This window comes from Apodemus sylvaticus, chromosome 10, assembly GCF_947179515.1.
Source record: "Apodemus sylvaticus chromosome 10, mApoSyl1.1, whole genome shotgun sequence".
In the NCBI taxonomy this organism is placed as follows: Eukaryota; Metazoa; Chordata; class Mammalia; order Rodentia; family Muridae; genus Apodemus; species Apodemus sylvaticus.
Window position 1 is genome coordinate 99060231 of NC_067481.1, and position 22396 is coordinate 99082626.

Sequence of the window (22396 nt, forward strand, 5' to 3'; positions counted from 1 at the left end):
GCATGGTGAGTTCTGTAACTTTAGGTTCTGCAATGGGCTGGGACCTAAAAGACCAGGAAGCAGCAAGATCCTAGTTCTGAAATCACCTCGAGGCACAAATGTGTGTGTGCTTTATAGCCTGATTTTTTAAATGTTTAATTTTTCTATGTAAAAATAAACATTTCTCAACCAAAGTTAACTGCAGTAAGTAAATTCATTTAAAAAAATAATATTGTCCTAGAAACACAAAAAGGTAGACACCCTCCCCCATTTTTAAATGCCCCTCCCCCATGGTAGGAATGAAAAGCAAACCTTGTCTTGGCTCCAGGCTGCAGAGCTCGACCGGGCTGGGAGGAGGCCTGCCCTGCAGTGCGACTGCACCGAGCTTCTCAAGGAAGAAATACCACCACCAAAGCTAAGTTTTAGAACATTTTAATATCCTTTTTTTTCAGTGGATGCATTTTGAAATTCTTAGAATTAACAATTTAAAAAGAGCAGAGCAAAGGAAAACATGGAAATACAAACAATTGGTTCTTGCTAATATAATTTCAGGTTCTAGGCATGATGCGATTTCCAAAACAACCAATCCAAAACAAAAAAAAAAAATTGCTTACCTTGAAAATCAAGAAATTCAAATGCAGACGTATCTTTGGAAACTACAAGTGACTACAGCCCAGGTGATGGTCGCACACCGCCTTTGGCTGGCCGTGTCACGTGCAATGTGCAGGTGCCGTCCCAGGAGTGGTTAGGGCCGAGGGAGCCATGCGCAGGTGTGGCACATCGGTGGGGCTCGCCAAGCTGTTTGGGGGTTTATAACCACTGCTCTATGGTCATTTGTGTGGGATAGAATTGTGTGTGCTTGATCATACAGATGTATAAAACTGATCTGAGCTGGGGCCAAGAAGGAAAGGACCATTGCAATGCAAAGCGACTATTTACACACATTCAATTCTGGAGTATTGCTTCCTGCCCTAGGTTCCTAAGAAGTGTCGCCACCTGATGGACGCTCGGGTCCACTGCCTTAGAAGCCCAACTCTCCCGCAACAGCTGCTTGCTCAATGCCAGCAGACCACGCTGCACTGCAGGTGTGCTGCACAGATCCCGGGGTTCTGTGTTGAGGTATGCTTAGGGTCAGGGAGCTGGAAAGGCCCCGGGGGCCTTGCACCCTGAAAGAAGAATGTCTGCACTGGTTCTTCAGGAAGGCTCGGGGTGTTTCTTAAGACCACTGCACTCTGTGCGAGCTGCCCTTCAGCCGGGGCTCTATGTGCACAATGCAGAACCGGACCGCCCGCTCAGGGGTAATGATTCTCTCCAGCTGGTTTGCAGGGCTAGGGTTGGGGAGTGGGCTGGGAAAGAATCACAGATACCTTTGTGGCAGAGAAAGAAAGTTTGAGAGGGAAGGTGTGGGGAGACATGAACTTGGCAGAGCACATCTTGAACCAAGATTGCAAAACCCCCCCGACCACTAGCTAGCTCCTCAAAGTGCTGCAGCCTGGAGGTGGATGACAGACTGGACAGACTGACACTCACTCAGGTGAGCACACCCTAATACTGACAGCAGGAGACCCCAGCATGCCCTAAATCCCTAGCACAAGGAAAGAATCAGGTAGTGTTTTAAGAAAAGAAAATCTGTGGCATTGTACAGGAATACATTCTTTAGAAGCAAGAGGTATTGTCACAACTTATCTGTTCTTCGAGTTGGAAGACCAACAGGGAGGGACCTGGGAAGGGACATCTCCCAGTCACTAAGAATACTCTGGGTCCTGGCATGGCTTTGCTGCTTGGGTGGCCATCCCAGCTGTCTCCGGGGAAGTGGCTGACTAGAACTAAGATGTCACCTTGCTAGCATAAGCAGGTTCTGTCCATCTTTGGGGAGGAGTGAAAGCCAGGCTTCACTCAGATGTGCAAGCTATACAGTGAAGTTTACCAGTGAAAGAACACAGCACAGGGTGTGGCACGAAGACCTCCAACAGACACAGAGCTGGTTCTCAGTTGTCTCATGAGCTGCACACCAGCATGACCTGGAAAAATGATGGCGGTGTCAGCAGTAGCCTGAGCCACACCCAGTGTCGATTTGAGACTCAACAGGGAAGAACACAATTTAATTACAAGCAAGGTTAGCAGCCAGGAACTCGAACTGCGTCTTTGTGACGGCTGTCTGTGTCTCCTTTGGCAAAACAGATGGCTCTGCCCCCTCGGTGCACCATAAGAAACCCCTTTCAAGAGTCTAAATTGGCCAACAGAATTAAATCCCACCACAAGTCAACCTGCGAAGTCCAACAAGTGGGAGGAACGGACAAAAGGTTTGCAGAATCCCGCTAGGCGCCGAGCCACTTGTATTCTGGATCCCCACAAGGGGGAGCACCCTGGGTGGCACCATGGGCCACGGTGGATGAGAAGTGACATACAAGGACATCTTGTCATTGGCCGGCTGTGTCCTTGCAAACTGCCCGGGCCCCTCTCTGACTGCTTCCCTCCACCAAAACGGCCCGGTGGCCCCTCCCCGTAATACACGTGGTTTGATAAATAAATAAATAAATAAATGCATCCTCAGATGGGTCAGCTTCTGGGACAGACATCTTCACTCTTGGCTGGAAGACCCCTCTGTGTGGGGTCGGGATGAAAACACGGCTTTGAGATTCCTGAGGCCTGGTTTGTAAGCTTTGTGCCCGGTGAGCGTGTGAAATCTTGGCCTGCAGATGAGCCCCTGAAACCGCCCAGGGGCGGGGGCGGGGAAGCCCATTTATGGGCCACAGCAGTGTGGGCCCAGGTACCCGCGCGAGATGCCAGGAGAGGGCTTTGCTGAGCTTCCGGCCCTGCTCCCTTTTCTAGCCCCTCCCCCAGATGAGTTACTGGCACTTTATGTCAGATTCATAAATGCAAGTGTGTGTGCGTGTATGTGCTTAGAAAGGCCAGGTGACTGAAAAATACTATTACATATATAGAAAAAATAAACTGGAAAACATTGTATGAGGAAAAAAAACTTGTGAGAAAAGGCAATAAAAATGGTATTTTAACCACAGCTTTTTTTTTTTCCTTTTTTTTTTTTTCTTAAAGAAGTCAAATAATCCCCAGGGCCATGATTCCACCTGTGGCCTCAGCCCCAGACGCGAGGCCAAACCCTGAAGGCACTTGTATTCCTCCACACTGCTGAATGCACCCCCGGCTGGGGGCAGGCTTCCAGGAAAAGGCTTCCGGGAAAGGGAGTAAAGAAAAACCGAAATGGGTGGAAATGAACCCTGAATAACTGTGCTCCACACAGAGATCAGGGCTGAAATGACCACGTGACACCACATCTGGGGAGACACTGAGGTGCTGGGGAGCACGACAGCCTATGGATACAGATATTATCGTGTTTGGACAAGCAGAGCACCTCGGCAGCTCTCTGCGCTGCCTCAAACACTCTTAGAGACGTTGAGCTTGGTGAGTTCGTTGGCCTCTTCTACTCCCGTGTCTTCACAGCCGTCCTTTTCTATGGCTTTGCCAAATCGAAACCTTTCCTCTGCTTTGACTGGCTCCCTCCAGGGCCTCTTAGAAGACAGGTGCGCGTCCTTGGTCTGCGCGCTGTCATCAGATCCCAGGGAAGCCTTGTCGGAATACTGAACAGAAGGCACCAAGTTGGCAATCTCGTCTGTGGGAGACCGCCCGATGCTGCCGTCCACCTGGACACGGATGTCAGGGGAGATGGACAGCTGGTGCTGGGGAACCGCTCCGTTGTCCATGCACTTGGGGTAAAGGTAGGTCTTCATCTGCCCTTTCCCCTTGACATTCACGGTCCCGCGGTAGTCAAAGTCATAACCCATCTTGCTCAGGACCCGGTAGCTCTCTTCGCTCACCTGGATCCGGCACTCAACCCCGGTGGTGTCCATCCTGCTGGCGATGTTGACGGTGTCCCCCCAGATGTCATACAGCAGCTTCGTGGTACCGATGACACCTGCCGTGAGGGGCCCGTGGTTAAAGCCGACCCTGAGCTTGAAGTTGAACCATAACATATTGTTGTTGAAGTCATCCACCACGCGCATCATCTCCTTGGCGAACTCGAAGAGGATGCGCAGATGCTCCTGTGGGTGGCCACCCTCCTGGCACTGGGCCGTGTTCAGCCCCGATGCTGCCATGTATGTGGCCCCGATGGTCTTGATCTTCTCGATGCTATTATAGTCTGGCTTGCTCAGGAGCTCATCAAAGTCTCCGATCAGCTCGTTGAGGACGCGGTAGCACTCCTTGCCCCCCTCATAGTTCTCCTCATAGAATTCACTGAAGTTGACAATGCTGGCAAAGATCACTCCCCCGCTGTCGTGGTTCTTGGAGTAGGTCTGAGAGACCTTGAGCTGCTCAGCCACGTGGTAGGGGATGATGTTCCGCAGCAGCCAGTCAGCCTGGTCTCGCATGCTCTGGATCTTGGTGCGGTGTAGGTCTGCCTCCACATCTCCATGATAGTGCAGCCGGTAGCTGACCTCGAACTCGCGGTTCAGGAACCAGACCAAGAGGAGCAGGAGGAAGAAGGTGAGGATGAGCTCCTTGCCTATGAGGCTGGCTGGCCTCCTGTCGTCCTGCAGCACTGAGCTGTTGCATGGGTTCCTCTCGGCACTGCGGAGCAGAGAGACAAGGAATGACACAGCTGCACAGAGCGCATGCGCATTAAGGGAACGCTGCAACCCTGCATTGAATGAGCACAGCCGAGCGTGGACCCTCAACACATGCGGCTGTAAAGCAGCCTGGCTGTTTTGCAGGTTTCATGGGCACTTTGGTTTTATTTATATTTAATTTGGCTTCTTGTCTTATGTAGTTAAGGCTGGCCTTGAACTTGCTATGTAGCTGGAGGCGGGCCTAAAATCTCTCCTCTTGCCTCTATACCCACATGCTAGGATGACAAGCCTGGACTACTAAGGCCCAGCTGTAACTGCTTTTTAGAAAAAAATCATTAGATTTAAAAACAACAACAATAACAAGCTTTTCTTTTTCCTCAACTATTTCTCTTAGAAAATATCAACTTTATGGAAACAATTAAATTTCATAAAACTTGGATGCTTTTCTTATGGATTTTACAATCGTTAAATGTTGCCTCTCTGCTTTTCCTCACAACACATATGGAAACATACACGTGACATACAAAGACATACTGACACATGCAACTACTTTTTTCTTGGGCTAGAGAGATGGCTCAGCTGCTGATGTACTACTGACTTTTCTTCCAGAGGTCCGGAATTTAATTCCCAGCAACCACATGGTGGCTCACAGCCATCTGTAATGGGATCTGGTGCCCTCTTCTGGCCTGCAGACATACATGCAGGCTGAATATTATATACATAATAAATGAATCTAAAAAAACCAAACCAAACCAAACCAAACCAAACCAAACCAAACCAAACCAAACCAACCAAATACCTTTTCCTAAAAAATTTGAAAGTAACTTGCTGGTCTAACTATTTTAGTATGTCTTTCCCAAGATATAGCTGTGTCTCTTAGTAAACACTGTACCCAAGAAACTGAATATTCTGATACATTTTATTCTTAGGTTTCTAAACAACAGACATCATTTTACAAAGACGTTTTTATACTTTATTTATTTTCTACTTGTATGAAACTTTCACAAAACACAACCCCCTTTCTAGGTAGTTCTGCTTCACCAAAGTTATTTAAGACAATCTTAACATTTTAAAATTGAATATGAGATGTATACATTTATTATATATATATATGTATATATATACATATATATATATATACACACACACACACACACATAATATATGCACATGGTAAGAAAGTCAAAGTCAATCAGCATAAAGAACAGAATAGTCTTTCCTGCAGGGTAACAAATGTAGGTATTTTCTTATGGCTACAGAGTAATCTAATATATTGATTACCACACTCATGCTGAGTAGCTGTGATGAGAAATGATGTTTCAAAGAACATTCCTACCCTCATATTTGGGTACAGTGGGATTACTGAATCATTTTAAATACAGCTCACTGGGCCAACACTTCCCTTCACTGAGGCTGGTGTCTTCTCTCTGTAATATGCTGAACCCTTGAGTTCAGCAGGCTAGACCTGAGACCTGATGCAGGTTTCCTAGCCCAGTGGTTGGGAAACAGGATAGGGTTCTCTACTGTAGGATATCCCATGTTTATTTTACTTACAGCATTGAATCAAAATGATAATAACTATCAATCTCAAATGCTAAGCAAAGTGGTCACTTTGTTTAACTGACTAAAACATATTTTGGTGCAGCCTGAGGTTCTCTGGCATTTTTTTGGGGGGGGGGGGGGAGACATAGTTTCTCTGTATAGTCCTGGCTGTCCTGGAATTCACTCTGTAGATTAGGCTGGCCTCCAACTCAGAGATCTGCCTGCCTCTGCCTCCTGAGTGTTAGGATTAAAGGCATGCGCCACCACCACCACCACCACCACCACCACCACCACCACCACCACCAGGCTCTCTGCCTGGCTTTTAAACAGAGTTGTGCAGAGGGTCTGGGCTAGGGAGAAACCAACTGTATCTACTGTGAGCGTGACTTGCCAGCTTGGGGCTAAGCTGCTTCTCCCAGCGTGGTGACTCTAAGGAGCAGCCCTTTGTAGTAAGTTCCTGAGGGACTGAACTTAGGTCAACGGGTTTGGTAGCAAGCATGGCCTATATCTTAAAAATCCAAAACCAAAACCCAAACTGAAACAACTTTATTATAGTGAGTATGTGTGATTGATGAGTGCAGACACCCAGGGATGTGTCCAGGTCAGAGGATAAGTGGACTTATCCTCTGTGGAATCAGTTCTCGTTGTGCTGGAAGCAGCCAGCGCTTCACCCGCTAAGCCACTGTGCCCTGTGTTTTGTTTTATTAAGGCAGGGTCTTATGTTGCTCCAGCTGTCTTGGAATTAACTCACTATGTAGATGAAGATGAACTTGAACCTTTGACCCCCCTTGCCCTTACTAGCCAAGTGTAGGATTGTGGGATATGCCACCACACCCAGTCATTCTTATTCTAAGGCAGTGGACAAGAGCAGCCAATGCAGCTACAGCAAAGGTCAGTTTCCAAGGAGAAGACTGTTGGTGTGTCTGTGCACTGGTGGGTGGCCCCAGGGCCTTGTGCTGGGTAAGGACTGTTGGTGTGTCTGTGCACTGGTGGGTGGCCCCGGGGCCTTGTGCTGGGTAAGGACTGTTGGTGTGTCTGTGCACTGGTGGGTGGCCCCGGGGCCTTGTGCTGGGTAAGGATTGTTGGTGTGTCTGTGCACTGGTGGGTGGCCCCGGGGCCTTGTGCTGGGTAAGGACTGTTGGTGTGTCTGTGCACTGGTGGGTGGCCCCGGGGCCTTGTGCTGGGTAAGGACTGTTGGTGTGTCTGTGCACTGGTGGGTGGCCCTAGGACCTTGTGCTGGGTAAGGACTGTTGCTGTGTCTGTGCACTGGTGGGTGGCCCCGGGGCCTTGTGCTGGGTAAGGACTGTTGCTGTGTCTGTGCACTGGTGGGTGGCCCTAGGACCTTGTGCTGGGTAAGGACTGTTGGTGTGTCTGTGCACTGGTGGGTGGCCCTAGGACCTTGTGCTGGGTAAGGGCTCCACCACGGAGCCGTTCCAAGCTCTTTCAGTTTTCATTTCCATTTTGAGATGGCATCTCTAAGAAAGCTACCTAGGCCAGCCGTGATCAAGCTCACCCTGCACTGGATTCATGCAGGCTTCGGATGTATGATTCTGCTCTCATAGCTGAAGTTATAGGCCTGTTCCTTCACACTCAGTCCAAAGGAGGAATCTGAGATGAGTAAATGTAAGAGACACTGAACACGGGGGCATCCAACTGTGGATGTAAAACACACTAAGATCTATTATCATGCAAGAGAGGTACAGCACACAAAGAGAAAGCAAGGGCCAACTTTCAGCAAGTTCCTTACCTAACCAGCAAGGTTTGGTACCTGTAACATCTGGGATCTATCAGGGCTGTTTATTCAGTGTCACACTATAGGCCTAGGCTGACCTCAAACCCGCAGCAATCCTCTTGCCTCAGGCTGCAGAGTACTAGTCTTGCAGGCCCGATCACCACAGCTGGCATCCAGTTACTACTTTTTTAGGGTTCAGCTTAAGCCGAGCTAAAAGATCAGTGGGGGCACTTGCAACAGGACAGTGTGCTGAGTTTGGTTCCCAGAAGCAGGGGGATAAGGCCCCAGGTTCGAAGCTCACCTGAAATTCTGTGCTGAGTCCAAGGGTGACATCACAATGGAACTGGAAAGAAAATGCATCAAGTATTACAGAAGGCATTATTAAAAGCAACCCAAGAAGAGTTCAAGTAACTTCCCTTTTGGGTGATATGAGGTAAATATTTGGTCATGATCCTCTGAAACCATAAGCCCAACTCCACACTTTCTTCTGTAAGTCTGGGCATCTTATCACAGCAACAGATAGGTGACGGATACTTTCTCTTCTGTAAAAGGCGAATTCAGGTTTTTGTTTTCTATCTGGCAGGCACTGCCCTGCTATAGTTGAGACTGGGCTGGAGCTCCGAGAACCCTCCATGTGGAAGGGGTCTTGGTCAAGGTAAGGCTCATCTACTAGTTCCCACCAAGATCTGCTGTTTGTGTCACAGCAGGAGGCAGATGGGAGGCCCCTAGAGGAGAAGCCAAAGCTGTGACTAAATGCTGCCATGAAGGGTTCACGAGGCATCTGCAGTTAAAGGCCGCCGGTGAATTCCACACTCCTCATATAAAGCATTGTGATGACCCAGAGTCCCGATGTCCCACAATGGGAGGAGAAGATTCACATGTCACTCAATGTAGTCGCTTATCTCAGTTTCCTCTCAGATACCGAACTGCGGCTCTAATTCGGATTCCCTTTGGCTCTTGCTTTGCAGAGAACACGAATGTTTTCACATTGCTACTAATACAGGCAGGATACTGAGGATGGTCACCATGTTGCTCCCTAATCACCAATACGCTGTGATTCCCACAGACTCTTGATACTGCTGATAATGGCAGTTGGTAAAACAGTGGTCCTCAGGGACCAATGCTGGTCCCAAGGGGCTCCTGGGAAATGTGGAAGGTCCTGCTTGTGATGCTAAGTTAGGGAACAGGACAACGGAGAACTGTCGCCCATAACTGTGTGATGCCTGCCCACCTGCTCCCTGGCTTATGAACAGGTGGCTCTTCCCTGCACCTGGGAAGCACCTGTCTAAGGCCTGCTATTTAGATGTTTGTTACACAAACAGAACTTACTTGGTTTAAGAGATCATGAACTATTTAAACAAAGTACTGTATCCACTCTGTTCCCTAAGTTTCTATTCTATTTCCAATGGTGTGTTTAGTTGACAAAGAGTAAAAGCCTCTAAGCCAGTTTGCTGGAGTGTAACAGGAAACTTGAGACAGATAACAAACCAAGAAGCAAACACGATGCCCCTGGGGGAGCTTGCAGAGGAAGGAACCTCCATTACCCACAGAGGTCATTTCACTGTGCTGACTGCTTGCCTGATGGCACTGGGTGGGTCTCCACGTCCTCTGTAGCCCAGGCTACCCTCAAACTTGTCTTTCTGCACCCACTTCCCTTTCACCAGCACTGGGAGTACAGGTGTGAGCCACCATTCCGGGCTCTTACCGGGATTAAATGTCCCTGCCACTGTACAGCACAATTGAGAACGACCTGATCGTCATGTGATTCCAATCTCTCTGTCTACACTATACTTTTCACTCAGGTATCCCAGAAGGCCTCAGACTTTCTACACAGCCGGGAAGACCTGAGACCCCCGATTATCCTGCCCCTGCTTACCATGTGGTGATGCACCACATACAGGCATGCACCAGCAGAGTCTTGTTATGTAGCTCAGGCTAGAGCACCTGCCTCAGTTTCCTGAGAGCTGGTGTTACAGGCCTGCCCCACTCTGGCTTTCTCTCATTCCAACTCTCTCATGTGAAGTAAGTCAGGTCTTCCTTCCTTATAATGCATTCACAAAAGAAAGTTCAAATATCCTACAAAAGTCATGTGTTTCACAGAGGCAGGTACCTAAGGACATCTGTGTTCAAATATATACAGATTGCGTTCCCAGATCCAAGTGCAAGGGATCAAAGGACCTGTGGAATTCTGAGTGTTTGCACACAACTGATGATTTAGGGATAGAAACTAAGTCTAAATCCAATGTTCATTAATGTTGCAATATATACATGTTTACACACAGCCTGTTGTATGGTGTTATAAATATGACTTTCTTTTTCTTTTCCGCATCACTCTTAGGGCACTTTATTACTTTTTGGGTTGTATATTTGGTTCTGTGTATGTGGTTTTGTGTGTGTGTGTGTGTGTGTGTGTGTATTTGGTACTCCTGGGGAACTGAACTAAGGGCCTTTACATGCTGGGCAGACAACTTTACCACTGAGCTACTTTGGACACTCTGTGTGCTAGGAGCTAATTCAAGTCATGAAGGAAACACATCCTCCAGCGCTAACCCGGCGCTGTTGCGGAGCCCTAAGAGACGCTCGGCGAGAGCGGTCTGGGGTAGGGGTGCAGCCACACACCTGTCCTGGCACAGCGAGATGTAAAGCAGAAGCAGCGGCCCAGCCCCCACGATGGTGGCCAGGGAGGACCTCATCCAGGAGCTGAGCTGGCAGAAGTTACAGTAGTGCACAACGGCCACCAGCACTGCAGAGCCAGTGAACATGGTGAACTGCAAGAGAAGACACTGTTAGCACAGCCTGGGCCACCTCCGCCATTCTGCTTCCTTCCTATGCGCGCGCCGCCCACTCACCCACACTCCTTCAGCGTCAGGCATCTCTGGCACCGCTTGAGATGGCTTGAGTGTAAAATGTCCCCCACAGGCTCCTGTGCTTGCACACTTGGTCCCCAGCCAGGGGTGCTCTTCTGGGAGGTTGTGGACTCTTTGGGAAGCAGACCCTAGCAGCAGGAAGTGGATCTCTGGAGAGAAGGGCCCTGAGGTTTATAGCCTGGTTTGTGTCCTATCCCATCTGTTTCCTGTTTAACCGAGTTGTAAGGAGATGAAGAGTCTCAGCCTGACAGACCCACACCGTGGAGCTGGGCCTTCCCTGCTACAGCAGACGATGCCCTTAAGTCCCGAGCCAGAGCTAATTCTCCATCCCTTACAACATTTCTCATCAGGTCTTTGGTCACAGTGAGAAGAAGTAACCATGAAATGTGCAGTAAGTCTTCCTTCGGGTAAGCTACTGGTTTTAAAAACAGATCACGTATCTGTCCCATGGCACAGCATTTTAGTTATGAGTCCACACTGCTAGGAGAATATTTCTCCAGACAGGTAAGATGGCACATGTCCCTTTGACAGACAGGAAAGGGAGGCTGCTTACTGGGACTCTAGCACTGTGGGAGGGGCCACCTTCCAAACACATCCTTCAGTCCTGCTGTGAGCCACTGAGAAGTGATTTGATGCTAGGACATCAGATGCTCCTGAGTAGTTCTATTCCCTCAAGCACACTGCTCTAGGTCTCAGCCTAAAGGGTAAGACAGGACCTCGTCCATTGTGGAGTTAACTCCAAAGCTCTTTCCCAGAGCAGCAGCTACTCTAGGTGCTAGTAACATCTTGTATCATATGGACACACGGGGCAGGTGCTTCTTTGTAAAGCACAGGGCAAAGTATGAATGTCTAAACTGTTGCAGGAGTCCATCTCTGTAAGTCCTTCACAAGCTAAAAGACTGAGGACATGACTCAGTGGTAGAGTATCTGCCTAGTGTAAGCAGATGGGTCTGATTCCCAGCAACCCCCCTCCACCACACTAAAAAGAACAGTGTGACAAATGAAAATTATCTGAAATAAAAAAGCATTTAATACCCTTAGTCTTCCCAACACCATAGCTTGGTCTAGGTTAGCCGTGCTCAGAGCACCTACAAGATCCCACAGCTGGGATCCAGTTCCAAGCCCTTCACTATCTGCTATTGTTTACTGAGGACTTCCATGTGATCTCAGCAGAGCAGCTGAGAGAGACAAGACCAGAGCTGTCACTCGGGTACACTGCTTACCTCCATGAAGCCAAAAAGCTCAATGTTTGAACCACAGGAAGTCAAGCATGTCTGTGATTGATCTGAAACCTAATGGATCCTCAGTGAAGTTGAAAAAGCCTTGTGCCCACTCTTCAGATAGACACTGGCAGATCCACACTGCAATTTTTGTTGTGGAGTGTGTGTGTGTGTGGTGTGTGTGTGTGTGTGTGTGTGTGTATCTGTGTCTGCATGTATCTGTGTCTATTGAGACAGGCTGTTTGTATAGTTTAGACTAGCTTGAAATTCTATGTAATGGAGAATCACCTTGAACTCCTGATGTTTCTGCCCCCACCTTCTAAGTGCTGTGTGTATGTGCCATGTGTGTATGTATGTTCTACATGTATATGCAGTCATGTTTGTGCCACAATGTGTGTGTGTGTGTATGTGCCACCATGAGTGTGTGTATATGCTATCATATGTGTGTATGTGCCACCATGTTTGTGTATGTTTGTGCCACCATGTGTGTGTATGTGCCACCACATGTGTATGTGCTACCATATGTGTATGTGCCACCGTGTGTATGTGCCACCGTGTGTGTGTGTGTGTGTGTGTGTGTGCTCCCATATGTGTGTATGTGTGTGCCACCATGCCCAGCTAGTACATGCTTCCTGTTTTATGAGGATGGCTGGGAACAGTAACAGAGAACACCCCTTAAAAGCTTGAACTTTAGCCCTACTCCAAGTAACCAGACAAAGTGAGAGAAGAGGTTAGGGACCCTGGAAGGCATGGAGATGGCCACTTACGTGTATGTTGGTCTCAAACTCAGAGGTGATGTGTGAATAGACAGCCAGGGCAGGAAGAGACACCAAGATGGCCCCAATGCAGTGTCGAGGGAGCCAGCCAGCGATCCATTCCAGCAGCCTCTTTGTGCACGTCATGACATCCTCTAGGAAAAACACCATTCTGGGACACAGAGGGGAGCAGAGGGTTAGCAGGCCACACCTTGATCTGTCCCATGTTGCCATTTCTGATGCCCACCTGGGGGCAACTGGCCATACACAGAGCTTGGCATCCAACAGTAAGCTTATCTTCTCCATCTGGACAACCCCCAAGTAAAGACCTCAGTGGGGCCATATAGAGGTGCTCTACTGGGTCTTTTGGGGGTCACAATGGGGGAGGCTGCAGTTAGTAGCCAGGGATAGAGATGCCTTGCCAGGGTCACACAGTGACATCCTCCCTTGTTCCACTGGAACCCTCGACATCTACTGCCTCATCCTCAGAGACACAGACGTGAACAGCTCGCTAATAACACCTCAGCCTGGGTCTCACTGGGCTCTGTGAACAGCAGTCAGGGTTTGAGGTGTTGGCTCGGCTGCAGCTGAACAGGTTCTGTTTGGGCCAGGACACTAAGAGCCATCCATTCTTCAGCAAATCAGGTCACATACCGAGGACAGCTCAGTGCCACTAACCCATCCCTGTGTGCCCAGCTGCCTCGTCCACGGCCTGGATCATGACTATGACAAATACAGAAGACAGCTTTTGTTATTGTTTGCTTCTTTTGTTTTTTTTGAGGCAAGGTTTCTCTGTGGGGCCTTGGCTGTCCTCGAACTCACAGAGATCCACCTGCTGCTGCTTCCCAGGAGCTGGGATTACAGTCGCTTGCAGCAGAGAGCTTCTTTATCTCCTGGGAGGGGCCTCCTATCCCAGGGACAGAGCCTACGACTCTCCTCACCACTGTAGATCTGGGTTACCTCAGGAAAGTGACAGTGCTTTGATAAACCCTCTGATGAAGAGTGGGAGCTGAGGACACGGCTGAGAACAGTGACTAGGAAAGGTGAAGTTCCTTTAGGGGACCCCGGGGCAGGGTAGGGCAGGACACTGGAGGAGAGGACACTGGGACCTTGGAGGGAGACTCAGAACTCTCTCAGGCCTTCGTTGGGGAGCATGGGCAGGCTCACCGTCCGCCTTCAGGTCTGCTCAGGGGCCGCTTGGGGGTCAGGAGCACTGGCTCCTCCAGCATGGCGGGAACGCACAGCTTTGGCCTTAAGCCTCTACATTCAGGCATGGCCAGCAATTGCTCACGGAGAGCCAAGCTTTTAGGGCCCTGGGCTGTTCTGACTTCCTCAGATCTAAATGAAAACACAGGCCTTGGAACATAACTGAAGAAAAACTGTGGATACTTTTACAGGCAGGACTCGGGGCCCCTAGATAGGGACGCAAATGGAACTGAGTCCCAGGAGATGGGATGCGTGGAAGACTTCAGTACGGTCCTCAAGATCATATAGTTTAAAAGAAAGACTAGCTGGTTTCAGTGATCTTCCTGGCACTGCGGGACAAGAAAGGGCTCTAAGCTGGGAGCTGAAGTACTAGCTTCCCTGGGGAGTATGTAATCCACTGTGCAGCTCTTCTGATCTGGATCCAGCCTATCCCAGCCTTGGGCGCTGTGATGCTGTCACCTCCAGGTAGGAGCACAGTGGCTGCCTGGCTCCTCAGACTCCCAGAATGCTCAGGCAGGAACAGCCTTCTCAGCTAAGCTCAGGTGGGGTTGATTCTTCCAAAGTGCATATATGGAACAGCAATGTATGTACACACAGGCACAGGTGTGAGGAGTACACACAGGCACAGGTGTGAGTACACACAGGCACAGGCGTGGAGAGTACACACAGGCACAGGTGTGAGGAGTACACACAGGCACAGGTGTGAGGAGTACACACAGGCACAGGCGTGAGGTGTACACACAGGCACAGGTGTGGAGAGTACACACAGGCACAGGTGTGAGGAGTACACACAGGCACAGGTGTGAGGAGTACACACAGGCACAGGTGTGGAGAGTACACACAGGCACAGGTGTGAGGAGTACACAGGCACGGGTGTGGAGTACACACAGGCACAGGTGTGAGAAGTACACACAGGCACAGGTGTGGAGAGTACACACAGGCACAGGTATGAGGAGTACACACAGGCACAGGTGTGAGGAGTACACACAGGCACAGGTGTGGAGAGTACACACAGGCACAGGTGTGGAGAGTACACACAGGCACAGGTGTGGAGAGTACACACAGGCACAGGTGTGAGGAGTACACACAGGCACAGGTGTGAGGAGTACACACAGGCACAGGTGTGAGGAGTACACATAGGCACAGGTGTGGAGAGTACACACAGGCACAGGTGTGAGGAGTACACACAGGCACAGGTGTGGAGAGTACACACAGGCACAGGTGTGGAGAGTACACACAGGCACAGGTGTGGAGAGTACACACAGGCACAGGTGTGAGGAGTACACACAGGCACAGGTGTGAAGAATACACACAGGCACAGGTGTGGAGAGTACACACAGGCACAGGTGTGGAGAATACACACAGGCACAGGTGTGGAGAGTTCACACAGGCACAGGTGTGGAGAGTACACACAGGCACAGGTGTGAGGAGTACACACAGGCACAGGTGTGAGGAGTACACACAGGCACAGGTGTGGAGAGTACACACAGGCACAGGCGTGGAGAGTGCACACAGGCACAGGCGTGGAGAGTACACACAGGCACAGGTGTGGAGAGTACACACAGGCACAGGTGTGGCGAGTACACACAGGCACAGGTGTGAGGAGTACACACAGGCACAGGTGTGAAGAGGACACACAGGCACAGGTGTGGAGAGTACACACAGGCACAGGTGTGGAGAGTACACACAGGCACAGGTGTGGAGAGTACACACAGGCACAGGTGTGAGGAGTACACACAGGCACAGGTGTGGGGAGTACACACAGGCACTGGGGTTCTTTGGGGTGGAAATGTCCTAAACTACATTGTGATTATATTTTACACCTTACTATGTTTATTAAAATTCACATATATAGATATATAATTTTGCAGTGCCTGGACCCTGACTACACCACTCAGCCTCATCCCCAGCAACTCAGTTAAATAATCACCTATCAAGTGAGTTTGTTGCATGTGTACTATCACCATCAAATTCATTTTGTTTTCAGTTTTCTGAGGTCGGGTCTCACGTAGCTCAGACCGGCCTCACACTTGGTAGTTGCCAAGGCGAGCCTTTACCTTCTGCTCAGCCTCCAGTCTCCGAATGTTTGAGATAACAGTTATCACCACAACGCTCAGTTACATGCTCATTTATAAAACGATCCAGATACGGCAGCACAGGACTGCAACATCAGGTACTCTCAAGAGGCTGAGGCAGGAAAATCAGAAGTTCAAAGCCAGCCTGGGCTACAGAATGAGTTCAAGGCCAGCCTGAGCTACAGAGCAGTCAAAGCCTGCATAGGCTACAGAGTTGAGCTCAAGGCCAGAGGTGGCTACTTAGTGAGACTCTGTCTCAAAAGAAAAAGAAAATGGGGATGTGTCTATCTGGTGATGTGATACTTGCCTAGCACACAAGAGAACCTAGGTTCAATCCCCAGCACTGCCCAACAACACACACAAAAGGGCGAACATTTAGAGGCGAGGCGGCTCTGGGCTTGGGTTCTACAGCCATAGACCCTGGTAAGGTTGTCTTAGGGCGTGGAAACCGGACGCAAGTGCGTGGGGGTTGGACAGGATGGTTGCTTGCTGTGGGCAGGGCTTGATTCTGAAAGAGAATTTAAGGGAAGGTGCAGACACACCATGTCACCTAGGGGAGAGGACTGAAGGATTGTGGGTGAGAAAGGGAGGTAGGTCTCCCATCCCAAAGGGAGAAAAGATAAAACGTGGAAGTCTCAGACCTAAGCTGTTCTATTGTTGTTATCATTGTCGTTGTGTTTGTCTGTTTGCTTTTCTGCATTGGGGTGTTGAGGGAAAGTAGCAGAGACTCCGACAAGGTGCTTCTTGCCATTTCTGTCCTAGCTCCTGGGGGCAATTATCAGTGGACTGAACTAAGCTGGGCATGGTGCAAGGACCCACGGACACAGTAGCCCGGAGACGGGCACGTATTGGGATGGGTGTGCATGAAAATGAAGTGCTCTGGTCACCCGCACCTAAAGGACATGGAGAGAGCTACGGTCTTCCCAGAGCCTTGGGCTGGACTTCTGTCTATTTCATATTTATTCTGCTATTCCCATAGGTCATTGTCCTGCTCAGCCATCGTTAGAGAAGCTCCCTCCCAAAAGAGATGGGAACACAGAAACCTATAACTGGACAGTGTGAAGAATCAGAGATCTCAAAACACTCAGTCCTAAATGGGATGTCTCTATGAAAGCCTCCCTCAGTGGGCAGGGAGCTGTTTAGAGGACCGGGAGGGAAGACTGTAAGGTCCAGTTCTTGTGATCCCACAAGAACAGCGTCTTCCAGACCCAACAGGATGGCAGCACAAGTAAACCGAGAGGCAGTGAGAGTGTGAACGGGTTGGTGGGTGGGGTGTGGGGTGTGGGGTGGGGTAGAGGGGTGTGGAGTGTGGGGGTGTGGGGGTGTGGAGTGTGGGGGTGTGGGGGTGTGGGTCCCAAATCTGAGAGGGGAAGTGGATGGGAGCTCCCATCCAACCAGAAGCTATCTGCAGTTGACAGCTGCTTGCAAAGGAAACATTATTTTCTCCAACGGAGTCTCACTAGGTATAAACCACACCTACGGGAAGGCCCCATACCCAGCAGCATATGGTCAACACAAAATAAACTCAATGATTTTATATTTCTTGTGCTCTTTCTCTCTCTCTCTCTCTCTTTCTTTCTTTCTTTCTTTCTTTCTTTCTTTTTTTCTTTCTTTCAATTCTCCCTTTTCGGCCTGTCTGTTTTCTAAAAAAGAGAGGGAAAGAAGGCTTGGAGTGGAGGGAGAGGAAACTGTGATCAGAATATATTGTATGAAAAATATTTTCAATTAAAAAATAAAGTAGGCTGTCTTGTCTTTATATGACTGAGTGGTATCAACTTGATACACTACAGATATTAGATCCTTGTCCCAAATGTGATCAATATTCCTACCAACTCTTTTAGGTTTTCTCTCTTTCCATGTTAGGTTATTTTGTTTGTTTTGAGACAGGGTCTGTATAGCCCAGGTAGCCTTGGACTTGGACTTGCTAAGCAACCAAAGTGGCTTTGAACTCTGGATCCTTTGAACTCCTGCCTCCATCTCCCAAGTGCTGGTACTACAGGTGTGTGCCACCGTGCCAGGCTTTGATAGTATTCTATGTACCATGACATGTAAACACACTTATAAAGTCCAGTTTATCTGATCTTCTTGTTGCTTGCACAAGCACTGCCTATTACAAGCTCAGAAACTGACACAACTTCCTCAGTCGGTCTAGCCTGGCCCTTAGGTTAGCAAAGGCTTGCTCTCTGCTGCTGCCTGTCTTGTGCTCCCTTTACACTTCCTCCTCCCTTTCTTCTTTGTGAATTTCTCACTTCTCCTTTTAATCTCTAATTTCGATCTGGCATCAGCTGGGCTGCAGGGCAGCTGACCTTCTAGTGTGTCGCCTGTGGGGAGTGAAGGTCAACGCTCTGAAATGGGGTGGGAGGAAGGGAAGGAAGGTCTGTTCTCTTTGGACACCGGCCCCCCTGTGCCGGTTAATCAGCCTTGTCATTCACCATGGAGCCAGAAGAGGGAGCCAGAGGCTAAGCGTCGGAGAGCCTCTGCTCCCAGGGGCATACCTGATGGACACTATGAGGGAAAGCACGTCCAGCAGCAGGTCTGCACCAAAGACGGCCAGGGCAGCCGGTGGGGGAGGGGTGGCGGTGGCGCCGTATTTTAGGAAGCAAGTGATGGAGAGAATCAGGAACACTGTGGTTGACAGAAACACATCCAGAAGGGAGCTGAAGGTGGCACTGGCGAACGTCTTCACAGGAGAGTTCTTTATGACCTGGTTAGAACAGGAGAGGACTGGATGAGCTGACCTGTCCTCAGATGGCCAGGGAGTACAGTGCGCAGGGACAAGCCCAGAGCAGGCGGAAGTTGGCAGTATCACACAGATCATCTCCTCACTACTGCCGCCTTTAGTTAAGAAACTTGTCGAGGGTCACACAGCAACAGGTTATACAAGTCAGCAGACTCTCACACACATTTACACAGTCACTCTGAAAGATGAGTACTGCCTTTGGGTCCAGGGGCACACATCTGGGAAGACAGAGGGAAGGCAGGTGATGGGGGCTTCCAGGGAAAGGAGGGGTCTGAGGCTTCACCAGAAGACAGGCAGATACTTAAGCAGCAGCAGCTGAGGGAAGCCACTGTGTGTGAAATGGGAGTAGATAACTTTTACCAGGCTAGGGAGAAGGCTCAGGGGTTAAGAGTGTTGATCTTCCAGAGGACCTGGGTGTGATTTTCAGCACATGCATGGTGGTTCAAACGGTCTATAACTTCAGTCCCTAGGGATCCGATACCCTCTCCTGTCCTTTATGGGCACCAGGCACACTTGTGGTACACATACATACAGGAAGGCAAAGCACACGTGAAATAAAAAATGAAAAAACTATGTATTTTTAAGGGAGAAAGCCCGTGTGGGTATGCTCCGCCCCTGTGGGTATGCTCCGCCCCTGTGGGTATGCTCCGCCCCTGTGGTATGCTCCGCCCCTGTGGTATGCTCCGCCCCTGTGGGTATGCTCCAGGCTGGCTGAGTGCAGGATGGACATGAGACAGAGCTTGAAGGGAAGGGTAGCCTGACCATGGAGTAATAGGCACCGGAAACAGGGCACTGTGCAATGTTTACTAAAAAGGCACATGCATGCTGCCAGGGAATTCGGGAGAAGGAAACTGCTATCACATGATGTGTCTAAAATGTGACCAGCTCCAGACCCCTGTGGGCCCTACAGAGAGGCACCACCTCAGTCAGAGCTCTCCACAGCTGACAGAGGAAAGAGGAGACACAGCTCCTGTGTGTAGCTGAGGCCCTGAGTGGCTATCCCAAAGAACATGGGATGAGGGACCAGAGTGGGCTGCAGCCAGATGAACTGACTCCCAAGTGCACCCGGGACTGTCGTAGGAGGAAGATGCAGAATGACAAGCCCGGGGTACATGGCAAACTGCTGCTGGGGCTTCAGGACTCGGGGGATGAAGGCGAAGGCGTCTGGAGGTCTGTGGGAGGGAGGGGCCTGTGTGTGACCTGCCCTCAGCTTGGGGCATCCTCCTTTCAGGCCAAACTGCTTCTACTTCCTCTGCCTTCAATGGATCCTAGGATGTGGAGAAAATGGGGAAAGTCAGGCCTTGGCCTTGGGGAATGGGAGGACTGGTCAGCCGCAATGTCAGCCTGAGCTCACCTGAGCCAGGTGGACACAGGGCTAGAGTCGAGGCTCCAACCCACCCGTGGAATTTGGAGGCTGTGAGGATAACCGTGGGCCTGGTCCTAACTTGAGGTCCCCTAAAAAGACCTGAGATCTTGGGGGTGAGGCTGCCACGGTGGCCTCCCCGCAGAGGCACAGGACATTACTGCTCCTTCTGGGGATCTAAGAAATATCCGAGAGAGTAGCCAGGGCTTGGGCAGAGAAGCCTCAGGACAGTCAGTGGGGTGGGTTTTGGGGGGACTTCATACTCACCTGAATGCCCAGGTTTCCCAACTTTCCTATCTCCTGGTCTAGAGTGCTACAGCTTAGATTTCTTGTGTTAGGAAAGTGGCAGCAGGACTCGTGCTTGGAATGCTATTCGCTTCTAGTGGGAGACTGACTGGGCAGCGACTCTAGCCACACAAAGCAAACAGCTCTGCAACGAGCAAGTAAAATCCGAGCAAAGCCCCTGCTGGTCCCAGGTCAGAGGTTGGTGCACTTTGGGCTCTGGGACACTCAGGTCAGGGGGCCAATGGAGAGAAAGCTGAGATCCACTACCTAGAGTGTCCACCAGGCGCCAGGTTGTCCCACCCATTCCTTTCACGCATCCCTTGTCTGGGATGTCTGGGGAGGTGGGCTGTGATGGGATTCAGTCAGCACAGAAGCAGCGAGCTGAGTGTTAGGTTCAGAAACCACATGGGATTCCAATACGGGGTACACATGAAGGACAAAGAAGACACGGAGTAAATCCCAGCTGGTGTCAGGGAAGGTTTCTAGGGGGAAATGACGCATAAGCTGAGAGGAAGCTGACTCCCTTAGCTCAGGAAAGTTACGATGTCTGTATGATGGGGGAATGTGAACCCCACATTCTGGATGGAGGCACAGACCTCCTGATACTGGGAGAGAAGTGTCACTCAAGATCCCAGAACAGGTGTGAAGTGTCAACCTTCCAGGGCGGGGATAGCAGTTAGAAGACCAGAAACACCAGCTATGGAGGAAACAGTCTGGAAGGGGTGCACCATGGCTTTAAGATAATGGAGCATAAGAGGCCTTGGGTGTTTCTCCCTGGCACAGATAAATTCACATATGGTTCCAACACAGGGCTTCCTGGTTGTGGGAAATGAACATCAGCCTTCACTTTCCTGCTACTTGGTAAATCATGAAACGCACAGTGTCCCGTGAAGTCAAGGCTTGGGTTGTGAGGCCACAGTAAGAACGTACCTCTTCCTGGTAGCTGGTTCTGTAGGATCGCTCCAGCTCCTGGTCCAGGAAGTTCAGGCTGAACTGATTGATGGGCGGCTTGAAGAAATAATCTTTCATCAGGCTGGAAGACACAACCGACACACTCCGTCAACGCCAGCAGAAACAGCCTCAGACGCCTCTCAGAGTACACCAGCAAAGCCACCTCTGAAAGCCACTATGTGCTAGGTGCAGCCTCCACAGACACGCCTCTAGCAAAGTCCTTTGTGTCTAGACACAATCATCTGCTGTCTCCCTTCACTAGGGAGTGACCACTGCACACCATCTCCACACTCATTAGACAGTGCTTCTGAACACATGGTCCGCGCATCCAGGATTGGAAGACAGTTGACGGCAGATCTTTTATGCTGTGAGGTGATGTTTTCAGAAAGCCAGCTGATCATAGTGCTGAGAGGACTTACAGAGATTTGGAGACTTTGAAAAGAAGGCAGTTCCAAAGGCTTCCTGTCATCCAGAATACTGACAGTAATTACATCTCGAACGCAACGAGTTGTTACTGGGAGATGGTGTTTGCAGATGGGGTAACTGTGGGGTTGTTATCAAATATTCAGAGTGCAGGTGAGACTTGAAAATGATCGTGTTCAACGATTGTAACAGCTTAGAAATGGAATCTGATTTATGTGACTCTTGTATTCTTCTATGGACTGTCAGCAAATCATAATATCTTTGCTATGCATTGGAGAATTACTATAAATTTAAGGGGAATACTGGTGTGATTTCAGAAGGCAAATACAAATACGGGTGTAATCTCTCTCCCACATATAGTAGCCGTTAGCCTGAAGTCATGTAGAACAGGGAAGGAGCCTCACATGTGCCTGTCACACGGTGCCTTCCTCCTTTTCTTATTGAGAATAGGTATTTTCTGTGACAAATATGTAATAACTTATGATGTTCTCAGACTCAAAAGAGGAAAAAATGTTCCGTCACCCTGGCTCTGTCTTCCTCTGCAATGACAGGGAGAAAACGGTGAGGCAGACGCAGGAGGAACCTGGCGGCTGCATCCCCGCAGTCCAGCGCCAGGCTCAACTCTGGAGCCTGCATGGCTCTTTCAGTTAATACTGGGAGTTTCTGCTGCTG

The 22396-nt window shown here is 49.8% G+C and overlaps 1 protein-coding gene across 2 annotated transcripts in view; it reads right to left on the reverse strand.

Annotated features, from left to right (window-relative positions):
- Positions 1-395: 395 nt before the first annotated feature.
- The window catches only part of Adcy9 (adenylate cyclase 9), a 125849-nt gene continuing 103848 nt past the window's right edge, over positions 396-22396 (reverse strand). For both annotated transcript variants that reach the window (XM_052195463.1, XM_052195462.1), the window contains exons 6-11: positions 21281-21383; positions 18458-18666; positions 12694-12853; positions 10459-10607; positions 8141-8182; positions 396-4566 (exon numbers count right to left, since the gene is read on the reverse strand). In XM_052195463.1, the coding sequence (XP_052051423.1) occupies positions 3375-4566; positions 8141-8182; positions 10459-10607; positions 12694-12853; positions 18458-18666; positions 21281-21383 (1855 nt within the window). In that variant the 3' untranslated portion in view covers positions 396-3374. The remainder of the gene's footprint in view (positions 4567-8140; positions 8183-10458; positions 10608-12693; positions 12854-18457; positions 18667-21280; positions 21384-22396) is intronic.